The sequence below is a fragment of the Mustela nivalis genome, assembly GCF_964662115.1.
Source record: "Mustela nivalis genome assembly, chromosome: X".
NCBI lineage: Eukaryota > Metazoa > Chordata > Mammalia > Carnivora > Mustelidae > Mustela > Mustela nivalis.
Window position 1 is genome coordinate 86443532 of NC_139040.1, and position 18241 is coordinate 86461772.

At 36.1% G+C, this 18241-nt stretch overlaps 1 protein-coding gene and 1 long non-coding RNA gene across 2 annotated transcripts in view; both read right to left on the minus strand.

Moving 5' to 3' along the window:
* Positions 1–2298: 2298 nt before the first annotated feature.
* On the minus strand, positions 2299–3909 carry FOXR2 (forkhead box R2; the record flags this gene model as incomplete). Its single annotated transcript, XM_082716566.1, has 1 exon — positions 2299–3909. The coding sequence occupies one exon, from the start codon at positions 3907–3909 to the stop codon at positions 2959–2961; it is 951 nt and encodes a 316-aa protein (XP_082572692.1). The 3' UTR covers positions 2299–2958.
* A 2869-nt stretch (positions 3910–6778) lies between these two features.
* Positions 6779–18241, minus strand: part of LOC309856379 — a 182926-nt gene continuing 171463 nt past the window's right edge. The window contains exons 3-4 of the long non-coding RNA XR_014307164.1: positions 8451–8509; positions 6779–6837 (exon numbers count right to left, since the gene is read on the minus strand). This is a non-coding gene — a long non-coding RNA (uncharacterized lncRNA). The remainder of the gene's footprint in view (positions 6838–8450; positions 8510–18241) is intronic.

The window sequence follows — 18241 nt, forward strand, 5'->3', positions numbered from 1 at the left end:
GTATTAAAGATCCAAGTGTGTGGCAAAAACCATAAAGATCCTAGAGGAAAACACAGGCAGTAACCTCTTTGATATCGATATGTCCCTTCTCCAGTAACAAACTATAGAAATGATAACTGAAAGTATAGTCTTGAGACAAGGAAAACAAAAGCAAAAATGAAGTACTGGGACCACATCAAACTAAAAAAAATTCTACACAGAGAAGGAAATAATCTGCAAAAGTAAAAAGCAACCTAGAGAATGAGAGGAGATAGTTACAAATGACATACCTGATAAAGTGTTAGTATTCAAAATCTATAAAGAACTTATCAAACTCAACATCCAAAAAATGAATAATTCAATTAAAAATGGGCAGAAGATGTGAATAGACATTTTCAAAAGAAGACATTCAGATGGTGAACAGACACTTGGAAAGATGCTTGACATCACTGACCATCAGGGAAATATGAATAAAAACTACAATGAGGTATCACCTCACACTTGTCAGAATGGCTAAAATTATCAACACAGAAAACAACAGACATTGGTGAGGATGAGGAGAAAGGCAGCCCTCTTTCACTTTTGGTGGGAATGCAAACTGGTGCACTCGCTCTGGAAAGCAGTATGGAGGTCCCTCAAAATATTAAAAATAGAACTACCCTATGATTCAGCAATTTCACTACTAAGTATTCACCCAAAGGATACAAAAATAGGATTTTTTTTCCTATTCAAAGGATTACATGCACCCTGATGTTTATGGCCACCTTTTCCACAATAGCCAAGTTACAGAAACAAACAAGTGTCCACTGACTGATGAATGGATAAAGAAGAGGTGGTATATAAAAAAATGGAATATTATTCAGCTATAGAAAAGAATAAAATCTTGCCAGTTACCACGACATGAATAGAGCTAGAGAGTATTATGATAAGCAAAATGTCAGTCAGAGAAAGTCAAATACCATTATGATTTCACTAATTAGTGGAATTTTGGAAACAAATACAGACAAACCAAGAAACATACTCTTAATTATAGAGAACATACTGAGGGTTACCAAAAGGAAGGTGGATGGTAATGTGTTAAACAGGTAATGGGGTTTAAGGTATGCACCTGTTATGAGCACCAGATGATCAATGGAAGTGTTGAATAAGTACATTGTATAGCTGAGACTTATATTACACTGTATGTTCACTACCTAGAATTTAAATAAAAACTTAAAAGTAGAAAGTCTGAAATGTGCAACATTTGCAAAATAGGTATATTGTATACACTAGAAATGTGGGTTGTAATAAAGTTTTAGGAATTTTACAACAGGCTCTTTTGCTTACAAGTGTTATTTGTGAAAAACATGAAAACCAAATGCTGAGTACTTATAGACAGAATATTTTATTAATTCCAAGGTATGTTTTCAACTTTGTTTGTCTTATAATACAGACATAGTATCTACAATTATTTTTTTGAAGAATACTCTTTGAATGTTTCTTTTGGAATTCAACTTAAATATACAGTTTTGTATGTGGTGTAATATACAATAACCAAAAAATGTAAACTTTTAAAATGATTTGACAATATATTGAATTCATTTCTTTTGTGTTTTACAAGGCATTTTTGTATCCCCATTATTGAAGGTTTTGCAATTAAATACCTCAATAGTCTAATATATTTTATCTTGAATATATATTTAATAATATGTTAACATGAAAGGCAGAAAGTTATGCTTAAATCTGATAAAATAAAGTTTATCTGTATAGAAAAGTGTTAAAGAGAATTTTGAAATTATAAAAACAAATATTTAAGCGTTCATTTTTGTTTTTATTTTTTAGTAAAACACCACTGATAGCTTTTGGTTCACAACAGACCACAGGGTAAAGTCCAAACACCTAAGCAGTACCAGAAAAGCCTTTTTGCCTATATTTCTTGCCACTCTTGGCCCTAATATAGCTAAACTGCACTGAAATTCCTACCACTCTTGTAAGCACTGAAGTTACTTTGTTTATACAGTTGCCTGTGTACTTTCTTTTCTTCAGCTTACATGCCCAGAAAATCCCCATTTATTCTTCAAAACTAACTCAAAAGATATTTCCTTTTTAATGCATTTCCCAGGAAAAATATCTCCCCTTTTCCATGACAGTGTTGCACATTTATTACATTCGTATTATAAATATGTGGTTATATGTCTGTCTCCAATTAAACTACTGACTTTTTATCTTTAGCGCCTAAGATGGACCTTGTGCACTTTGGTATTTCCTCAGTCAAGTTTTGATGAATGAAAGAATGGAAAGCAAAACTTTTGTCATCAAAAGGCTTGGGGTTGATACAAGCTCAATTCAAGGGCTTTCAATGTACAAACTACAAGTACTGCTTGGAATTATTTGTCAGTACTGGAATTGGTTGGTAACTGAACAAGGCTGAGAAGTCCAGGGTCAGGAAGAGAAAAGTGAAGCCCGGAAGGATAATATCAGTCATTAAAAAAAGAGATATATCTGATGAATGGTGAAAGAGAGATACTTGAACCTCGAGGCTTCAAACCCCATGTCTATTTCTTTTTATGCACAGATACCTTCACATGACATTTGAGGCTCTTCAAGGCCTGGTTCAATCTTACATTTTATGTTTTGTACTCCACTATTTGCATTTATATGTGAGTATACACTCCAGTAAACAGAATTCCTTTTCTTTTCTTGTGAAATATGTCCTCTCTCCTTAAGTTCCATGCTATTATTCCTAAGATTTCCTGCTTCTGCTTGAAATATATAACAACTGCCAATGTCCTCATGCAACTTTCCATTATTCTCCACCTGGATTTAAGCTCTGCTTCCTGTGTACCCACCTCTCAGTTTATTTGATACTATTCCTGTAGCTGCAGTTAAACAGTCTTGTCACCTACCAGGTAGGGTAGGCTTAGGGATTAATGAAGGCCAATCACAACAATGGTGGACACAGTAAGGAGGGCAGTGTTCCAAAAAGGGAGAAGTGGTAGTTCAAAGGCCAAAGAGGGAAGTAATCACATCTGGCTGGCTCATGCACTGTTGGATGCTTTCCCTCCGAGCATAGGCTAAGGCACGAGTTTCTTCCTGAAAACGACGATGTCCCTCCTCAGTAAGCCGCCAGAGGCAAGACCGTGGCTTTGCATTGGTTCCATCCTGAAGGTTGACTGGTGCCTTCTCAAAGCTGCTCAGGAAACAGAGGTTGTGGCGGATGGTGTTTTTCCAGCCATTTGGAGCTGTCCAAAAAAAAGGGAAATGGTGTCGGGTGAAATTGTAAATCTCTTGCACATTGAGGCCACAGGGGGGGCTGTTTCTTAATGCCAGGGCTATTAGGTGACTGTAATTGAGGGGAGGGCGGGGCCAGGACCTCCTCTCCTGGCTGTTGCCTCGCCATAACTTCTGGTTCTGGAAGCACTCCCCTTTGTTAGGAGATTGAAGAGATACAGAGCATTTGTCATCTTGTTCCTCAGTTTTTTCTTCTGTGAACTCCCAGTCACCTGGGGAATAAGTGAACCACTTCTGTGGGGAAGATTTCTTGCTGGAGGAAGTTGGCAGTGACTTCATCACTGCAGCCTTTGAGTAGTTAGACTTTTCTTCCTTTGGGAGTGGCTGAGGGTAAGGAAGCATGCTTGTCACATCCTTTTCCTTACTAGGCTTTAGGGTCTCCTGGCTGCCAAGGGGGCATGTGATGTTGGGATTTACCCACATCCACAGGTTAGGTTCAGAGTCAGGACCATCTTTGTCCAAACTGGGTCTGCTGTCTTGAGACATATTTGGGGGTTCCATTACTCGGAGTCTATATTTGGCAAGGTTCTGCTCAGCTAAGTGGCACTGGTCTGTGGTGCAGGGCAAGAAGATCTCATTCCCCATGTCCCAGTCCAGCAGCCCTGGGACCTGGCCATGGAGACTGTACCAGAATTCAGAATTTTTTAGTTTTATGTCCATCTTTAGTGGAGAAGTAGGTAGAGAGAGATTTCTAAAAAGACAGAAGTCTATAAGGCACTTTTCGAAGTTATTGTTGGGGTACTGTTTCTGATCCAGTATATGTCATCTGGGGAACTTATCAGGAGGACTGCTAGAAGTACTAGAAAAAGGGGGAATGGAGAAGTCTTGGAGAAGTCTCAGTGTTCTACAACAAAGCTCAAAACAGAGAACTAAACAGAGCTTTTTAGCAGGAAAAAAGTTCAAAGTAGAATTCTTGAGTTTTGGTTGGAAGCAGGGAGTCTTCACAAGAGGACCTATACATTTTGAATTATGTGCCAACTAAGGTGACTTTCATAACAAGTTGATTGGCATATCTTTTAATTCTTTCTAGGTTCATTTAATGAAGGAGCAAACAGGTGTACCGATCACATTATATTTCTGAGTTGTTCTTAAATATTTTTTAAAAATTCCATTTTTAAAGTGCTTTTTGACAAAAACTTTCACATAGAAGATCTCAATTGATGCTCATGACAGCCCTGCAAGATAACATAGTGAGTATCATTAACTCCATATTATAGATAAGGGAACTAAGATCTACAGGATATTTAAGACTATATACCTAAGTAAGTAGCAAAGCTAGGTCCATAGTCCAGATCTTCTGATCCTTTCATTATACCTACTGCCTCTTGATGGCATTCAACATACTTTACAAATGAGACAGCAATATGTGTAACCCAAGTTTTAGAGTAAAGTGGTAACGATAAGAAAATGATTTCCATTAGTCTGAACCCCATGCTAGAATTCAAATATGTTATTATTTTCAACCCTACTCTGGAAAACAGCTGGCTTTCTTTTCTCCAGGTCACCTCAGGAACTGAGCTCTGAAGACAGTAGGACCAAAGAAGCTATGAAGTGCAAGTTCCTTAAAACTCCAGAGTTTGACTCTCCAGTAAATTAATCCCAAATCTGTTCTTAGAAAAATGCAAAATGGTAATGTATCACTTGAGTCTGAAAAAAACCCATCTAAAAGGATGTGATTTTGTTAAAAACCATTAGATATGAACATACCTGAAAAATAACCAGCAAGTGTCAACAGGAGATACTGGGGACAACTAATCCCCCGATTGTTTTCCTGCTGTCTTGTCTTATTCTATTCAAAAGAATCCTCCATACAGACTACCAGAGTGATCTTTCACTGTGTGTGTGTGTGCGTGCCCGTGCAAAGTTTAATATCAATTAATAGAAATCAGAAGTATTCCTCATAGGAATTGGTAAGGTAAGGTCTAAAAATATGTAACCCAAGAGCAGAGACATGGAGAACAATCTAACACATGACAACCAAATACTTGGGTAACTTGTTTCTTAAGTGTGCTCTAAAAAAGGAGGCTGGAGAATTTTGCATATGCTTAGGAAAAATATTTAAACTTATGTGTGTGGGTGAGTATCCTGATTTTCAGGCCCCCACCCATTCCAAGTGTTAATAGGCAGTGTTAGTGATTGATGAAATCAATTAATAAGCAAATCAGGTACAATAACATAATAAGTTGAAAAAATTGGAGGGAACTCATAATAACTTTAGAAATATATTTTCCAGTGTGTTTGCTCATGCTTGTTCTCTCTTTCTTTTACACATAGACACACACACACTAATGAGCCAACATCAGCATCAGAAGTAGCACTTTTGTGTGCCATCGATTTCCAAAACCATTCCGATGCCCAGAATGGTCTCTACTAGAAGGACTGGTAAGGGGAGTTAGTTGATAACATGTTTTGGGACAGGAAAAAAAATCAGATACATCTAATAAATAAATGCTCTTGTTACAAACAAAAATGTTTTTAAGAATGTCGGGGCCAGTGTTAACAGGATGGAAAGCCAAATTCAAGAGGCTCCTGGTATCAAATTGTGAATTTTTGACACATATATTTTGATTAATTGATACTGGTTTAGTCAGTAAAGAGCTATGAATACATAATGGTACCTCAAATTCTTTTAAAAGGTAATTGTAACAAAAAAGGAGCAAATGCCATAGGATATGTAAGTTTTCTTATTTTTACATAGGAAACAAAATGTGCACGGATTTTTTTTTTCATTTTAAGTCAATGTTTACTTATGAAGGATAGATATGTACTTATTTCTGTTGGAAGGTAATCAGGAAAGAATGTATAAGAAACAATGAGTAAGCCATATGTGTTTCCAGAAAAACAGGTACCACACCAATGGCTACTGCATATAGTTATATGCTGCTTGAGCTGTTTTCTAAACCATGCACCCTGGTCCTGGGGATATAGTAATCCATAGGAAGGGCCTCTTTCTAATTCGTACAGAGGACCTATCCAGTTGCCATGTGCCCACAATTCACATTTTCTTAGAGAGAGTAACTTTTTTAAAAAAAAAATCCACACATAGGCCAGCAATCATGTATCCTAAGAACTGGTAAAACAGATTAGTACTGATGGTCAAACATAATAATCAAGCAGAAATAGGTCCAATAAGGTTTTGCAGGTTGGTTAACAATATAGTGTAAAGAAGACAACTACCTAGGAAGACTCAATCACTCATCTTCTAGAAAATGAATTATTTAGAAAGCCCTACTAATTATAATAAAATATAAGTAAAAACCATAAACCTTAGTAGTATTTGCAAACTAAATAAATATAGAAAAAAGACAGGATAATGTGTACTGCCAACATGCAGAAATTAAGAAATATTAATCTTATTAAAGACAAGTTAATCCCCCAAAAAACACTGCATGACAGAGAATCAGAAATGCTATTAAATGACAAATAAAACATTATTATTAAAAGGATTTTAGCCAATGTCTCATGTTAAGATTGAACTATGTGCTATGATCCCCCAAAGAATGAATTATTGATAACCCATATGGTTACCTCAGCTTCTTTGAAATGGTATTTCTCTTTTTCTCTCAAATGGGTGATATGATTGATATCCTTAAAAAAATGCAAAAATAATAAAATTACTGAAATTGTAGTAAGATATCAAAAGAAGTGTAACAACTTAAAAAGGAAAAATATAAGGGTAGAAATAAATAAATTAAAACTTGGTGTTCATATTTTAGAATGAGCTTAAATGTAAGGCCATGAATATATCTGTAATCATTGCATTTGTGTATGTTTCAAATGCTATTCAAGCTGTCTGAAGTATTTCCAAAAACCCATATTAAATTTGCAATTACAGTTTAAAACTTTTAGGAAATTTAATTCATCAAATTGGTATGCAATTCTCAAATGGTCAATAAAAATTATTTTAAAAGTTATGCTTATTAGCTATTTTAATTTAACAAAATTGAGCAGTAAACAGCACAAATAGCAAATATTTTTCTTCATACACAAAAGCCATTAGATGCTAAAGAATCTATGAAAGATTTTATTATTTTAACACTACTTTCCTTGGCTTCTCTTTCCAACAATTGGATTGTCTTTTTAAGCTCCTATAGACCTCTTCCCTGATCTCACATGAACCAAAAACCAGAGTTCAAGTTTGGACATTTTAAGTTTAAAGTAGCTGGGCTTGTTCCAACAGCAAACTGTAGTAGGCTTTTTAAAATTTTAATGACTATTAATTAATTTATTTTTATTTTATTATTTTATTAATTTATTTATTTTAATGACTATTCATGGAATGCTTACTTAATTAAGCAATCATGAATTTGGTTTCTAACTACTAGTTTGGGAGCCGCAATCTGAGCTCAAAACACCTCAATCTGGCCAAAATTAGCAAGACAGGAAACAACGTGTGTGGTAGAAGATGTGGAGAAAGGGGAACCCTCTTACACTGTTGGTGGGAATGCAAGTTGGTGCAGCCACTTTGGAAAACAGTGTGGAGATTCCTCAAGAAATTAAAAATAGAACTTCCCTATGACCCTGCAATTGCACTACTGGGTATTTACCCCAAAGATACAGATGTAGTGAGAAGAAGGGCCATCTGTACCCCAATGTTTATAGCAGCAATGGCCACGGTTGCCAAACTGTGGAAAGAACCAAGATGCCCTTCAACGGACAAATGGATAAAGAAGATGTGGTCCATATACACTATGGAGTATTATGCCTCCATCAGAAAGGATGAATACCCAACTTTTGTATCAACATGGACGGGACTGGAAGAGATTATGCTGAGTGAAATAAATCAAGCAGAGAGAGTCAATTATCATATGGTTTCACATATTTGTGGAGCATAAGAAACAACATGGAGGACATGGGGAGATGGAGGAAGGGAGTTGAGGGAAATTGGAAGGGGAGATGAACCATTAGAGACTATGGACTCTGAAAAACAATCTGAGAGTTTTGAAGGGGGGGTGGAAGGTTGGGGGAGGCAGGTGGTGGGTATTAAGGAGGGCACAGATTGCGTGGAGCACTGGGTGTGGTGCAAAAACAATGAATTCTGTTACACTGAAAAGAAATTAAAAAAAAAAAACACCTCAATCCAACAAATCTTTGAGTCTTTACTTCAAAGCTTTGAGAGTTCTGAACTTGTGGGAACAAAACATCTCTTTATTTAGAATACTTTCTTCAAAGTATTATTAGACACTTTGAATTTCACTTACTGCTTGTTTTCCTTTCCAAGGGTTCAACCTCAAGTGCCTGGGAAGAGGAAGAGCAGTTTCTACAAGACAAAATAAAACATAAAAAGAAATGAAAACCTTGTCAAGACAGCTAAATCCTCTAACCCACAGCCTAATTCAAAGAAGCTGTTCTAATATAATAAGGATAATGTGACTTGTCAAACATATACAGACTACAGAGAGATTAGAGGCAGGATCCTAGGTACAGTACCTGCTTTATACAAACTCAGCTGTTTTTTGTTATTCTGAGAAGGACAAGTCACACCAACATATGGTTTTTTTTTAGACATATTTTGTAGCCAGGTCAACATAGCACAATGATTTCACAAACTTTGATAATCCCCTCCTCTTTGCTTCAAACATATAAAAACTAATGAATAGAATTACATAGAGAGAGAGAGAAAGAGAAAGAGAGAGACCAAGAAATATCATCAGGCTCAAATACAAGAAAAATATCTCATTAGAATAGAAATAAAAAATAATGAGTGGGACTGAAGCCATTGGCCTGTTGGGCTCTAGATTATTAAGTGGGAAATGGAAGCCAGGCATTTGGTTTCCTTGGGGGACACTAGACCTAAAGTCAAGAACTAGAGTGGGGCTAACTCTGCTTGTAAAAAGAAGCTAAAAAATGTAACTGCCAAACCCTGGCAAACTTCAGGTCTGAGAAAGAGGAAAGTCACATAAAATCTTGCAACCAGATGCTGAGTCATACTATTCACTAGCTATGGTAACTGGTTCTATTGGATCTCCTGGATTTTTGGTATCCTCAGTAACACCACAAGGTAGGAACTCAAAACTGCCATTCTGAGATCTAATAGTGGATTGAAGCCTGGAGGGCTGGGAGGAAGCAACTAAAAAACCTCTCAATAGGGATGAGTAAGTAGATTAATGAACAAAGGTAGATGAGAATCAGGGAACAGAAATGTTTCATTCAAATTAAGCTGAAAACTAAAATCTTAAAATTCATGAAGAAATTTAATAACAAGAACAATTAACAACCAAATCATTAATTCACTCCAAATAGTAATAATATTATGGAACTACCTGGAAAGCAAGTATGTTTAGGTTACTCAAAGAGATAAAGAGTCAACATATTCAAAATGTACGCAATGAGGGGGACCTCGGTGGCTCAGTTGGTTGAGCATCGGCCCTTGTTTTTGGCTCAGTTCATGATTTCAGGGTTGTGAGATGAAGCCCCGTGTCAGGCTCCATGTTCATGGTGGAGCATGCTTAAAATTGTTTCCCTCTGTCTCCCTCTGCTCCTCCCCACCGTGCTCCTTCAAACACACACTTGCATTCTCTCTGTCTCTCAAAAAAAAAAAAATCTTTCTCTCAAAAAACAAACAAACCTGCTATATTCTTAGAGATGAAAAGGAAACAATATTCCACAAAAATGATCAAGCTTTGTTCCATAGCTAGACTTCAGAAGTGTGTGTACGTAGCTAAAGGGAAGAGAATTAGTTCCCACTGCCCTGTAGCAGTGAGAAAGCCATAGATACTGATGTTCATACAAGCTGTGTTGGGAGTAGGTTAATTGCTGACACTAAGACTTTGGCTTAGATAAACCCAGAGTGAAGACACGGAACCAATGGTTTACTTAAAAAATGAACAACAATGGAGAGTATAGCCCAGTTTGAGTCAAACCTAAGTGTGAAATTTGGAGAAGATGCAGATTCATATGATATGTTTCATTCTTCTGAAATAATCCTAACCCTTCATTGTGATGCACAGTGTGATGGTTGAGCAATCAGCTCTGCCTCAAAGGGTGCTGAGAGCGCCTTGCAGGAAGTTTACCAGAAGCTTCTGAAGCATTCTCTAAGTTTTTCTTTTTTAAATTTTTCTTAGTTTTAGAATTGTTATTTATTTGTTTGAGAGAAAGAGAGAGAGAATGAGCAGGGGGGAGGGGCAGAGGGAAAGAGAGAGAAGCAGACTCCCTGCTAAGCAGGGAGCCTGATGTGGGGCTTGATCCTAGGACCTGGAGACAATGACCTGAGCCGGAGACAGACACTTAAACGACTGAGCCACCCAGGCACCCCTCAAAGTTTCTTTGTCTTAATTAAGAAATAATTTACAGACATTAAAATGCATAGAACATATATATTCAATTTGATGAATTTTGGCAATTTTATACACCCACATAACCACTATACAAAACAAGATGTGGAATATTTCTGTCACCACAGAGGTTCTTCTCATCCTCTTTACTGTCAATCTTTACTCACCCTTGCAACTACTTTCTGTTTTCTATCATCATAAATTACTTGTACCCATACTTTATATAAAAACAATTAAAAAATAATAATAATGATGATGATAATAGGGGCACTTGCATGGCTCAGTCACTTAAGCACCTGCTTTCAGTTTAGGTGATAATTCCAGGGTCCTGGGATAGAGCCCCATGTCAGGTTCCCTGCTCAGCAGGTAGTCTCCTTGTCCCTCTCTTCCTGCCCTTCCCCCATCCTGCTTATGTGCTGTCTCTCTCTCGCTCTCAAAAAAAAAATAATAATGATAAAGCAATAATCTTAAGAGCTACTATAAAAATGCTTCCTTTTTAAAAGATATTATTTACTTGTCAGAGAGAAAGAGCATGCACAAGGAGAAGGAGCAGCAAGTAGAGGAAGAACTAGGTTTCCTGCTGAGCAAGGAGCTCAATGCGGGACTCCATCCCAGGACCCTAGTATCATGACCTGAGCTGAATGAAGGCAGATGCTTAACCAACTGAGCCACCCAGGCATCCAAAAAATGCTTCCTTCTGAAGGAAGGTCAGCTAGACTGGAAGCCAGCAATAATGAATGCTAGAAAAATTTCCACATGTTGAAGTAAAACCCAACCTGGATCTTTGTACCCAACTAATCAAGTGTGAGGAAAAAATAAAGAAATTTTCTTTCCTCAGAGTTAATCACCTATGTAATGTCATTACATACATGTTAGCCATATATTTTAGTAAAGGAAATGAAGCCAGAGAGAAAATATAGGGAAAAAAGGGAACCAATGATGAGCAAAGCAACTAATAAACTATGTTTATTATGACTATAAAATTATAACTGATTTTTGTGTTTCAAAGGGAAAACTAAAATTCTATCCAAAAATAATAAAGGGTACACTGGGTCATTCATGCTTACTAAAGCATTTGCCTGTAGTTCGGAGGATAGAACTATTGAATGACTGCAGACTTTCTTTGACAATTTTATACTTATATATATATCTAAAATATTTAAGGACAAATAATAAGAATATAAATATAGTATATAGCATTCAAATCAGTAGAAGTAATGTGACACAGAAGCCAGAAAGCTGATGTTAACCAAAAACAAAAAAGAGTAGAAATTAGTCAAAATACATCAATAAACATAATAATTATAAACAAATTAATCCCACCTAATGAAGTTAAGATTGTCATAATAGTTTTCTTTTGTGATCCAGTTATACATTATTTATAAGAACTATACCTAAAACAAAACCACATGAAAATATTGAAACACAACAAAAAAACTGGTAATGCCAAAATAAAAAAGTTGGTCTGGCAAACTTAATATTAGAGAAAACAGAATCAAAAGAATAAAAAGCACCAATAATAGAGATACTATACAAACAAAATGGAGAATTATAACCCCTCCATCATAAATAAATGAGGAAGAAAAAATAATAAGGACAAAAGCTTTGAGCAATACAAGCATAAAAGATAAACCTATATATATAGAGAGATAACTCTTCACCCCCAAAATAGAAAATATACATTCATTTCAAGAATTTACAAAAATTTACCACACAGTAGGTCATGAAAAAGTCTCAAAATTTTCAAATAATCTGTTCTCTGATCACAGTATTATTAGCCATGAAATATGGAAAATAATAATAAAGTAAAATATTGCTTAGAAACTTCAAAAATTACTCCTTAAAATCTCTTTGGTTAAATAAGAATTCAGAATGAAGATTACAACATATTCAAACCCAAACAGTAACAAAAACACTATATTCTGAAACTTGTGAGATACTTGTGAGATACAGTTAAGTAGTATTTAGAATGGAATTTGTAGCTGTAAATGAACAATTTTGTTGACAAGTAAATCATATTATAGACTATTTTTTCCACAAATGAAAGTAGAAAAACCAACAAAAGGAATAAATCTTATTAGAAGACATAAGATAAAATCAAGAGATATACCATATTTACATTACATATTGGATGGCTCAGCATTATAAAAATGTTAATATTCTGCAATTTACTCTAAAAATTAGTGTCATTCCAGTCAAAATCTCCAAAGGATTGTTAAAAAAAAAAGCAACTTTTCAGGTTAATCTTCATATTAAGGGAAGAGCAAAAGCCCTGGAAAACCTAAGACACAATAAAGAAAATCAGTGAGGAGATTTGTCTTACCAGATACTAATTATTACAAAGCTACAGTAAGTTAAGACTATTATTAAAAGAGGGAGTATGCTGAGTGAAATAAGTCAAGCAGAAAGAGTCAATTATCATGTTTTCACTTATTTGTGGAGCATAACAAATAGCATGGAGGACAAGGGGAGTTAGAGATAAGGAAGTTGGGGGAAATTGGAAGGGGAGGTGAACCATGAGAGACTATGGACTCTGAAAAACAATCAGAGGGGTTTGAAGCGTGGGGGTGGTGGGAGGTTGGGGGAACCAGGTGGTGGATATTAGAGAGGGCACGGATTGCATGGAGCACTGGGTGTGGTACAAAAACAAGGAATACTGTTATGCTGAAAATTAAAAAAAATTTTTTAAAAAAAGGCCACAGAATATGAGTCCAGAAACAAACCCCATCTTCATTACTCTATTCTTTTTCTCCTTAACATTTATCATTCCTTAACATGCTATATAATTCTATTATTTATCTTATTTTTTGTCTGCCTCCTCAGGTAATAAAGTCAGAGATTTGTTGTCTGAGTTTGTTTGCCTGTTTTCAATGAAGAGCCTCTAGAAGAGTGCTGGGCTTAAAATAGATGATCAAAAATATCAGTTGAATGAATTAAAAAAACCTAAATGTGAAAATACAATCTGAAATTTTTTAAAAAGAAAATCTAGAGGAATAAATATGTTTATGTACTTGGAGTGGGGAAGAGATTCTTAGAAATACAAAAAAACAGATTACATAAAAATTTTAAATTCACAACACACACACACACACACTCCATTATAAATAAAAGTCAAACTTCACTAGTAATCAGAGAAATGTAAATTAAAACAAAAATAAGATGTTGCAAACTATTAGATTAATAATATCTAGTAAATTTTAAGATAGTTGAAACACTACCTGAAAATTCTATTTTTTTTGTTTGAAACATAAAACAATAGTAGAGTAAAAATATATATACATAAATTGGGATATAATCATTCTAATAGATTATTCTCATATTAGCATTTTGTACCAAAGCTACACAGATCAATATGGTTTAATTTCAAAAGAATAATTTTGAAAGAAGAAAGTTGCAAATGAATATATACTATATGCCATCATTTAAATGAAGTTTTAAAACCTGCAACACAATACTATTTTAAATATATAGATTCAAAGACATGTAGTTTTTTGTTTGTTTGTTTGTTTGTTTAAAACTATGCAAAAGGAAAAAAGAAAACAGAATTATTTTCTAAAAGGGAGGAGTATATAGGGAATCTCAATTGTGTTTATAATGTGGGAAAAATGAATCAATCATGAAATACTAATCCCATCATTTTGACAAAAAATTAAGAAACAGTAACTTCAAGCTTTGATAAGAAGGGTAGGAAACACTCACCCACTACCGGGAGTGTAAATTGGTGCAGCTCTTTTAAAGAGCAATTTGTCTGTGTTTATTAAAAGTTACAATCTGTTATGCATAACAAATATCATGGAGGACATAGGGAGATAGAGAGGAGAAGGGAGTTGGGGGAAATTGGAAGGGGAGGTGAACCATGAGAGACTATGGACTCTGAAAAACAATATGAGGGTTTTGAAGGGATGGGGGGGGAGGGGAGGCGGGGTACCAGGTGGTGGGTATTAGAGAGGGCACGGATTGTATGGAGCACTGGGTGTGTGCAAAAATAATCAATACTGTTATGCTGAAAATAAAAAATAAATAAAAAAACAAAAACAAAAAAACAAAAATTAAAAAAAAGTTACAATCTGACTACCTTAAGATTCAGCATTTTTTACTTCTACATGTGTATCCTAGAAAATATTTGTAAGTATGCTTAAGGAAACATTTAAGAGGATTTTCCTCATAATACTGCTTGGAAATCTGAAAAATAGCTAAATGCCTATCAATATGGAAATAAGTGAACTAAACACAGTGCCCCCCCAAAAAAAGGAATACCATGCAGCTTTCACAAATAATAAATTATTTGTAAAAAGACTATATGCAATCCAGAATTGTTGGTGAAAAAAAAAATTAAGTTGTACAAAGTTACGGTAAACTACGGTTAATCAGAAGATTGACCATAGTGAGGAGAGGACTCCAGTGTAGGTAGTGATGACTAAAAACTTACCTGCAGCGATGAGGAGGACCCTGATGTGACAGAGCTGGTCATAAAACGGCCTAAAGAAGTACTTACTACGGCGGCTCTAACCCGAAAATCCGCCAAAGCAAAAAAACACACATGCTCATAAGGCGGAGCTCTCCATGCGTCTTCTTATACCATGAAGAATGTGACGCAAGCAAACTGACCGGTGGAGAAGAGAAACATCATGATGTGGGCAGGGCTAACCGGAGGCCTACCAATAGAAATGAGACAGACACCAGGATAGGCAGGCTACCCAGCAGTCTGCTTGTATGATAAAGAGGACCCTTATGTGGGGAAGGCTGTCCATACACTGCCTAAAAATGGTGAAACTTCATGGTTGTGGGCAGGCCTAATGAGAGGTCTCTTAATGGAAAAATAAGATCCTGGTGTCAGCAACAGTGAACATAGGACTGTCTGCATAATGAGGAAGGCCCTGGTATGTACTGAGATGAATACAGAGCTTCTAGAAGAGAAGAATCCTCATATAGGTATGACAACTGAGGGGCACTTTTATGTGGGTGGAATTGTCCAGTTGCCTGCTTATACAAACCCTAGTTTGGAAGGGTATAATTAGAAGTCTTCCAGTAAAGAACAGAAGAAACCTTAGTGGGGGTGGGACTAACTAGAGGTTGTCTATGGTAATAGGAAGGAGTCAATGTAGATGGGGTTGGCCAAAGACTTGCCTGTAATGATAATGAGGTGGGGCACTGTTGTGCTTGGAGCTGGCAGAGGTGTTTGACTATATTGAAGACCAGGATTCTGAAGTGTTTGAAGTATTAGGGGCCTGTTTGAAAAAAATGAAGAAAAACCCTGTGTGGTGAAATAAGAATAGAAGCCTGACTCTAGTAATAAAGAGGATCAAAGATGGGCATGACCATGTAGAAGATTGCAGATGGAGAGTTGTATACTTTTCTGGAGACTGGGTGTTAATAATGGAGTGGCAGTTTGGATCTGGTTCTATGGAAAAAGTAGCTCTGCACTGGATAAACCCAAGATTTGGTGGAGGAATTGTCTTCAGGTATACTAGGAAGAGTTTGGTATCAGATTAATGCTGGTCTCATGGAATGGGTTAGGGAGTGTGCATTTCTATTCAATTTTTTTATTAATTTTTTCAAAGAATTTGAGAATAATTGATGTTAATTTTTCTTGAAATCTTTAGTAGAATTCTGCAGTGAAGTGATATGTCCCAAGGCTATTCTTATTTTTTTTAAAGATTTTATTTATTTATTTGACAGAGATCACAAGTAGGCAGAGAGGCAGGCAGAGAGCGGGGGGGGGGGGCGGGGGGGGGAAGCAGGCTCCCCACTGAGCAGAGAGCCCGACAGGGGACTCGATCCCAGGACCCCCTGGGATCATCATCTGAGCCGAAGGTGGAGGCTTTAACCCACTGAGCCACCCAGGCGCCCCCCCAAGGCTATTCTTATTAAGGTGGGTTTTTTTTTTAATTTTTATTTATTTATTTGACAGAGAGAGATCACAAGTAGGCAGAGAGGCAGGCAGAGAGAGAGAGAGAGAGGAAGCAGGCTCCCTGCTGAGCAGAGAGCCCAATGCGGGACTGGATTCCAGGACTCTGAGATCGTGACCCGAGCTGAAGGCAGCGGCTTAACCCACTGAGCCACCCAGGTGCCCCTTAAGGTGGGTTTTAAATCAATGACTCAATTTCCTTACTATTATAGGTATACTGAAATTTTCTATTTCTTCTTGATCCAGTCTTGGTAGGTTGTGTGTTTCTATATATTTGTCTATTCAATTTTTTGGCATGAAATTATTCATAGTACCCTTTTATATTCTTTTAGTTCTATAAACATAGTAGTAATTCTGATTTTAACAATGTGAGTGTTATCTATTTTTATGTTTTTATTTAAATTCCAGTTAGTTCACATGTGGTGTAACATTAGTTTCATGTATACAATATAGTGATTCAGCACTTCCATATGATATCTAGTGTTCATCACAAGTGAACTCCTTAATCTCTACTACCTATTTAACCCATTCCCCCACCCATCTCTTTGATAAATATCACTTTGTTCTCTTTAGAGTCTGTGTGGTGGATTGCCTCTCTCTCTCTTCCCCTTTGTTTTATTTCTTAGATTCTACATATGAATGGAATCATATGGTGTTTGTCTTTATCTCACTGACTGATTTCGCTTATCTTAATACTCTCTAGTTCCATCTATGCCTTTGCAAACAATGGCTGAGCAATATTACATACCACACCTTCTTCATCCATTCATCAGTCAATGGACACTTAGGCTGTTTCCACAAATTGGCTATTGTAGATAAGGCTGTTATAAACATTGGGGTTCATGTATCTCTTTGAATTAGCATTTTTTGTATTCTTTGGGTAAATATCTAGTAATTCTATTTCTGGATAACAGGGTAGTTCTATTTTTAACTTTTTGAGGACCTCCATACTGTTTTCCAGAGTGGCTGCACCAGTTTGCATTTCCACAAATAGTCCAAGAGAGTTCCCTTTCTTCACATTCTCACCAGCACCTTTTGTTTCCTGAGCTGTTGATTTTACCCATTTTGACAGGTGTGAATTAATATCTTATTATAGTTTTGATTTATATTTCCTTTATGATCAGTGACGTTGGCTTCTTTTCATGTGTCTGTTGGCTATCTGGATGTCTTCTTTGGGCAAGTGTCTATTCATGTCTTCTGCCCATGTTTTAACTGGATTACGTTTATTGGGATGTTGAATTTTATAAGTTCTTTATAGATTTTGGATACGAACCCTTTATCAGATTTGTCATTGGCAAATATCTTCTCCCATTCCATGGGTTGACTTTTCGTTGTGTTGAATGTTCTTTTACTGTGCTGAAGCTTTTCATTTTGATGAAGCCTCAATAGTTTATTTTTGCTTTTGTTTCTCTTGCTTCAGGTGACATATCTAGAAAGAAGTTGGTACATCCAATGTCAAAAAAAGGTTACTGCCCGTGTTCTTCTGTAAATTTTTGATGGTTTCCTGACTCACATTTGGGTCTTTCATCCATTTGAATTTATTTTTGTTTATCATGTTAGAAAATGGTCCAATTTTATTCTTTTGCATGCAGCTGTCTAGTTTTCCCAACACCATTTATTGAAAAGACTGTCTTTTTTTATTGGATATTCTTTCATGCTTTGTTGAAGATTACTTTACCATATAGTTGTGGGTTTGTTTCTGGCTTTCTATTCTGTTCCATTATCTATGTGTCTATTTTTGTGTCAGTACCTTAATTTTTTTATCACTATACCTTTGTAGTATACCTTGAAGTCTGGAATTATGATGCCT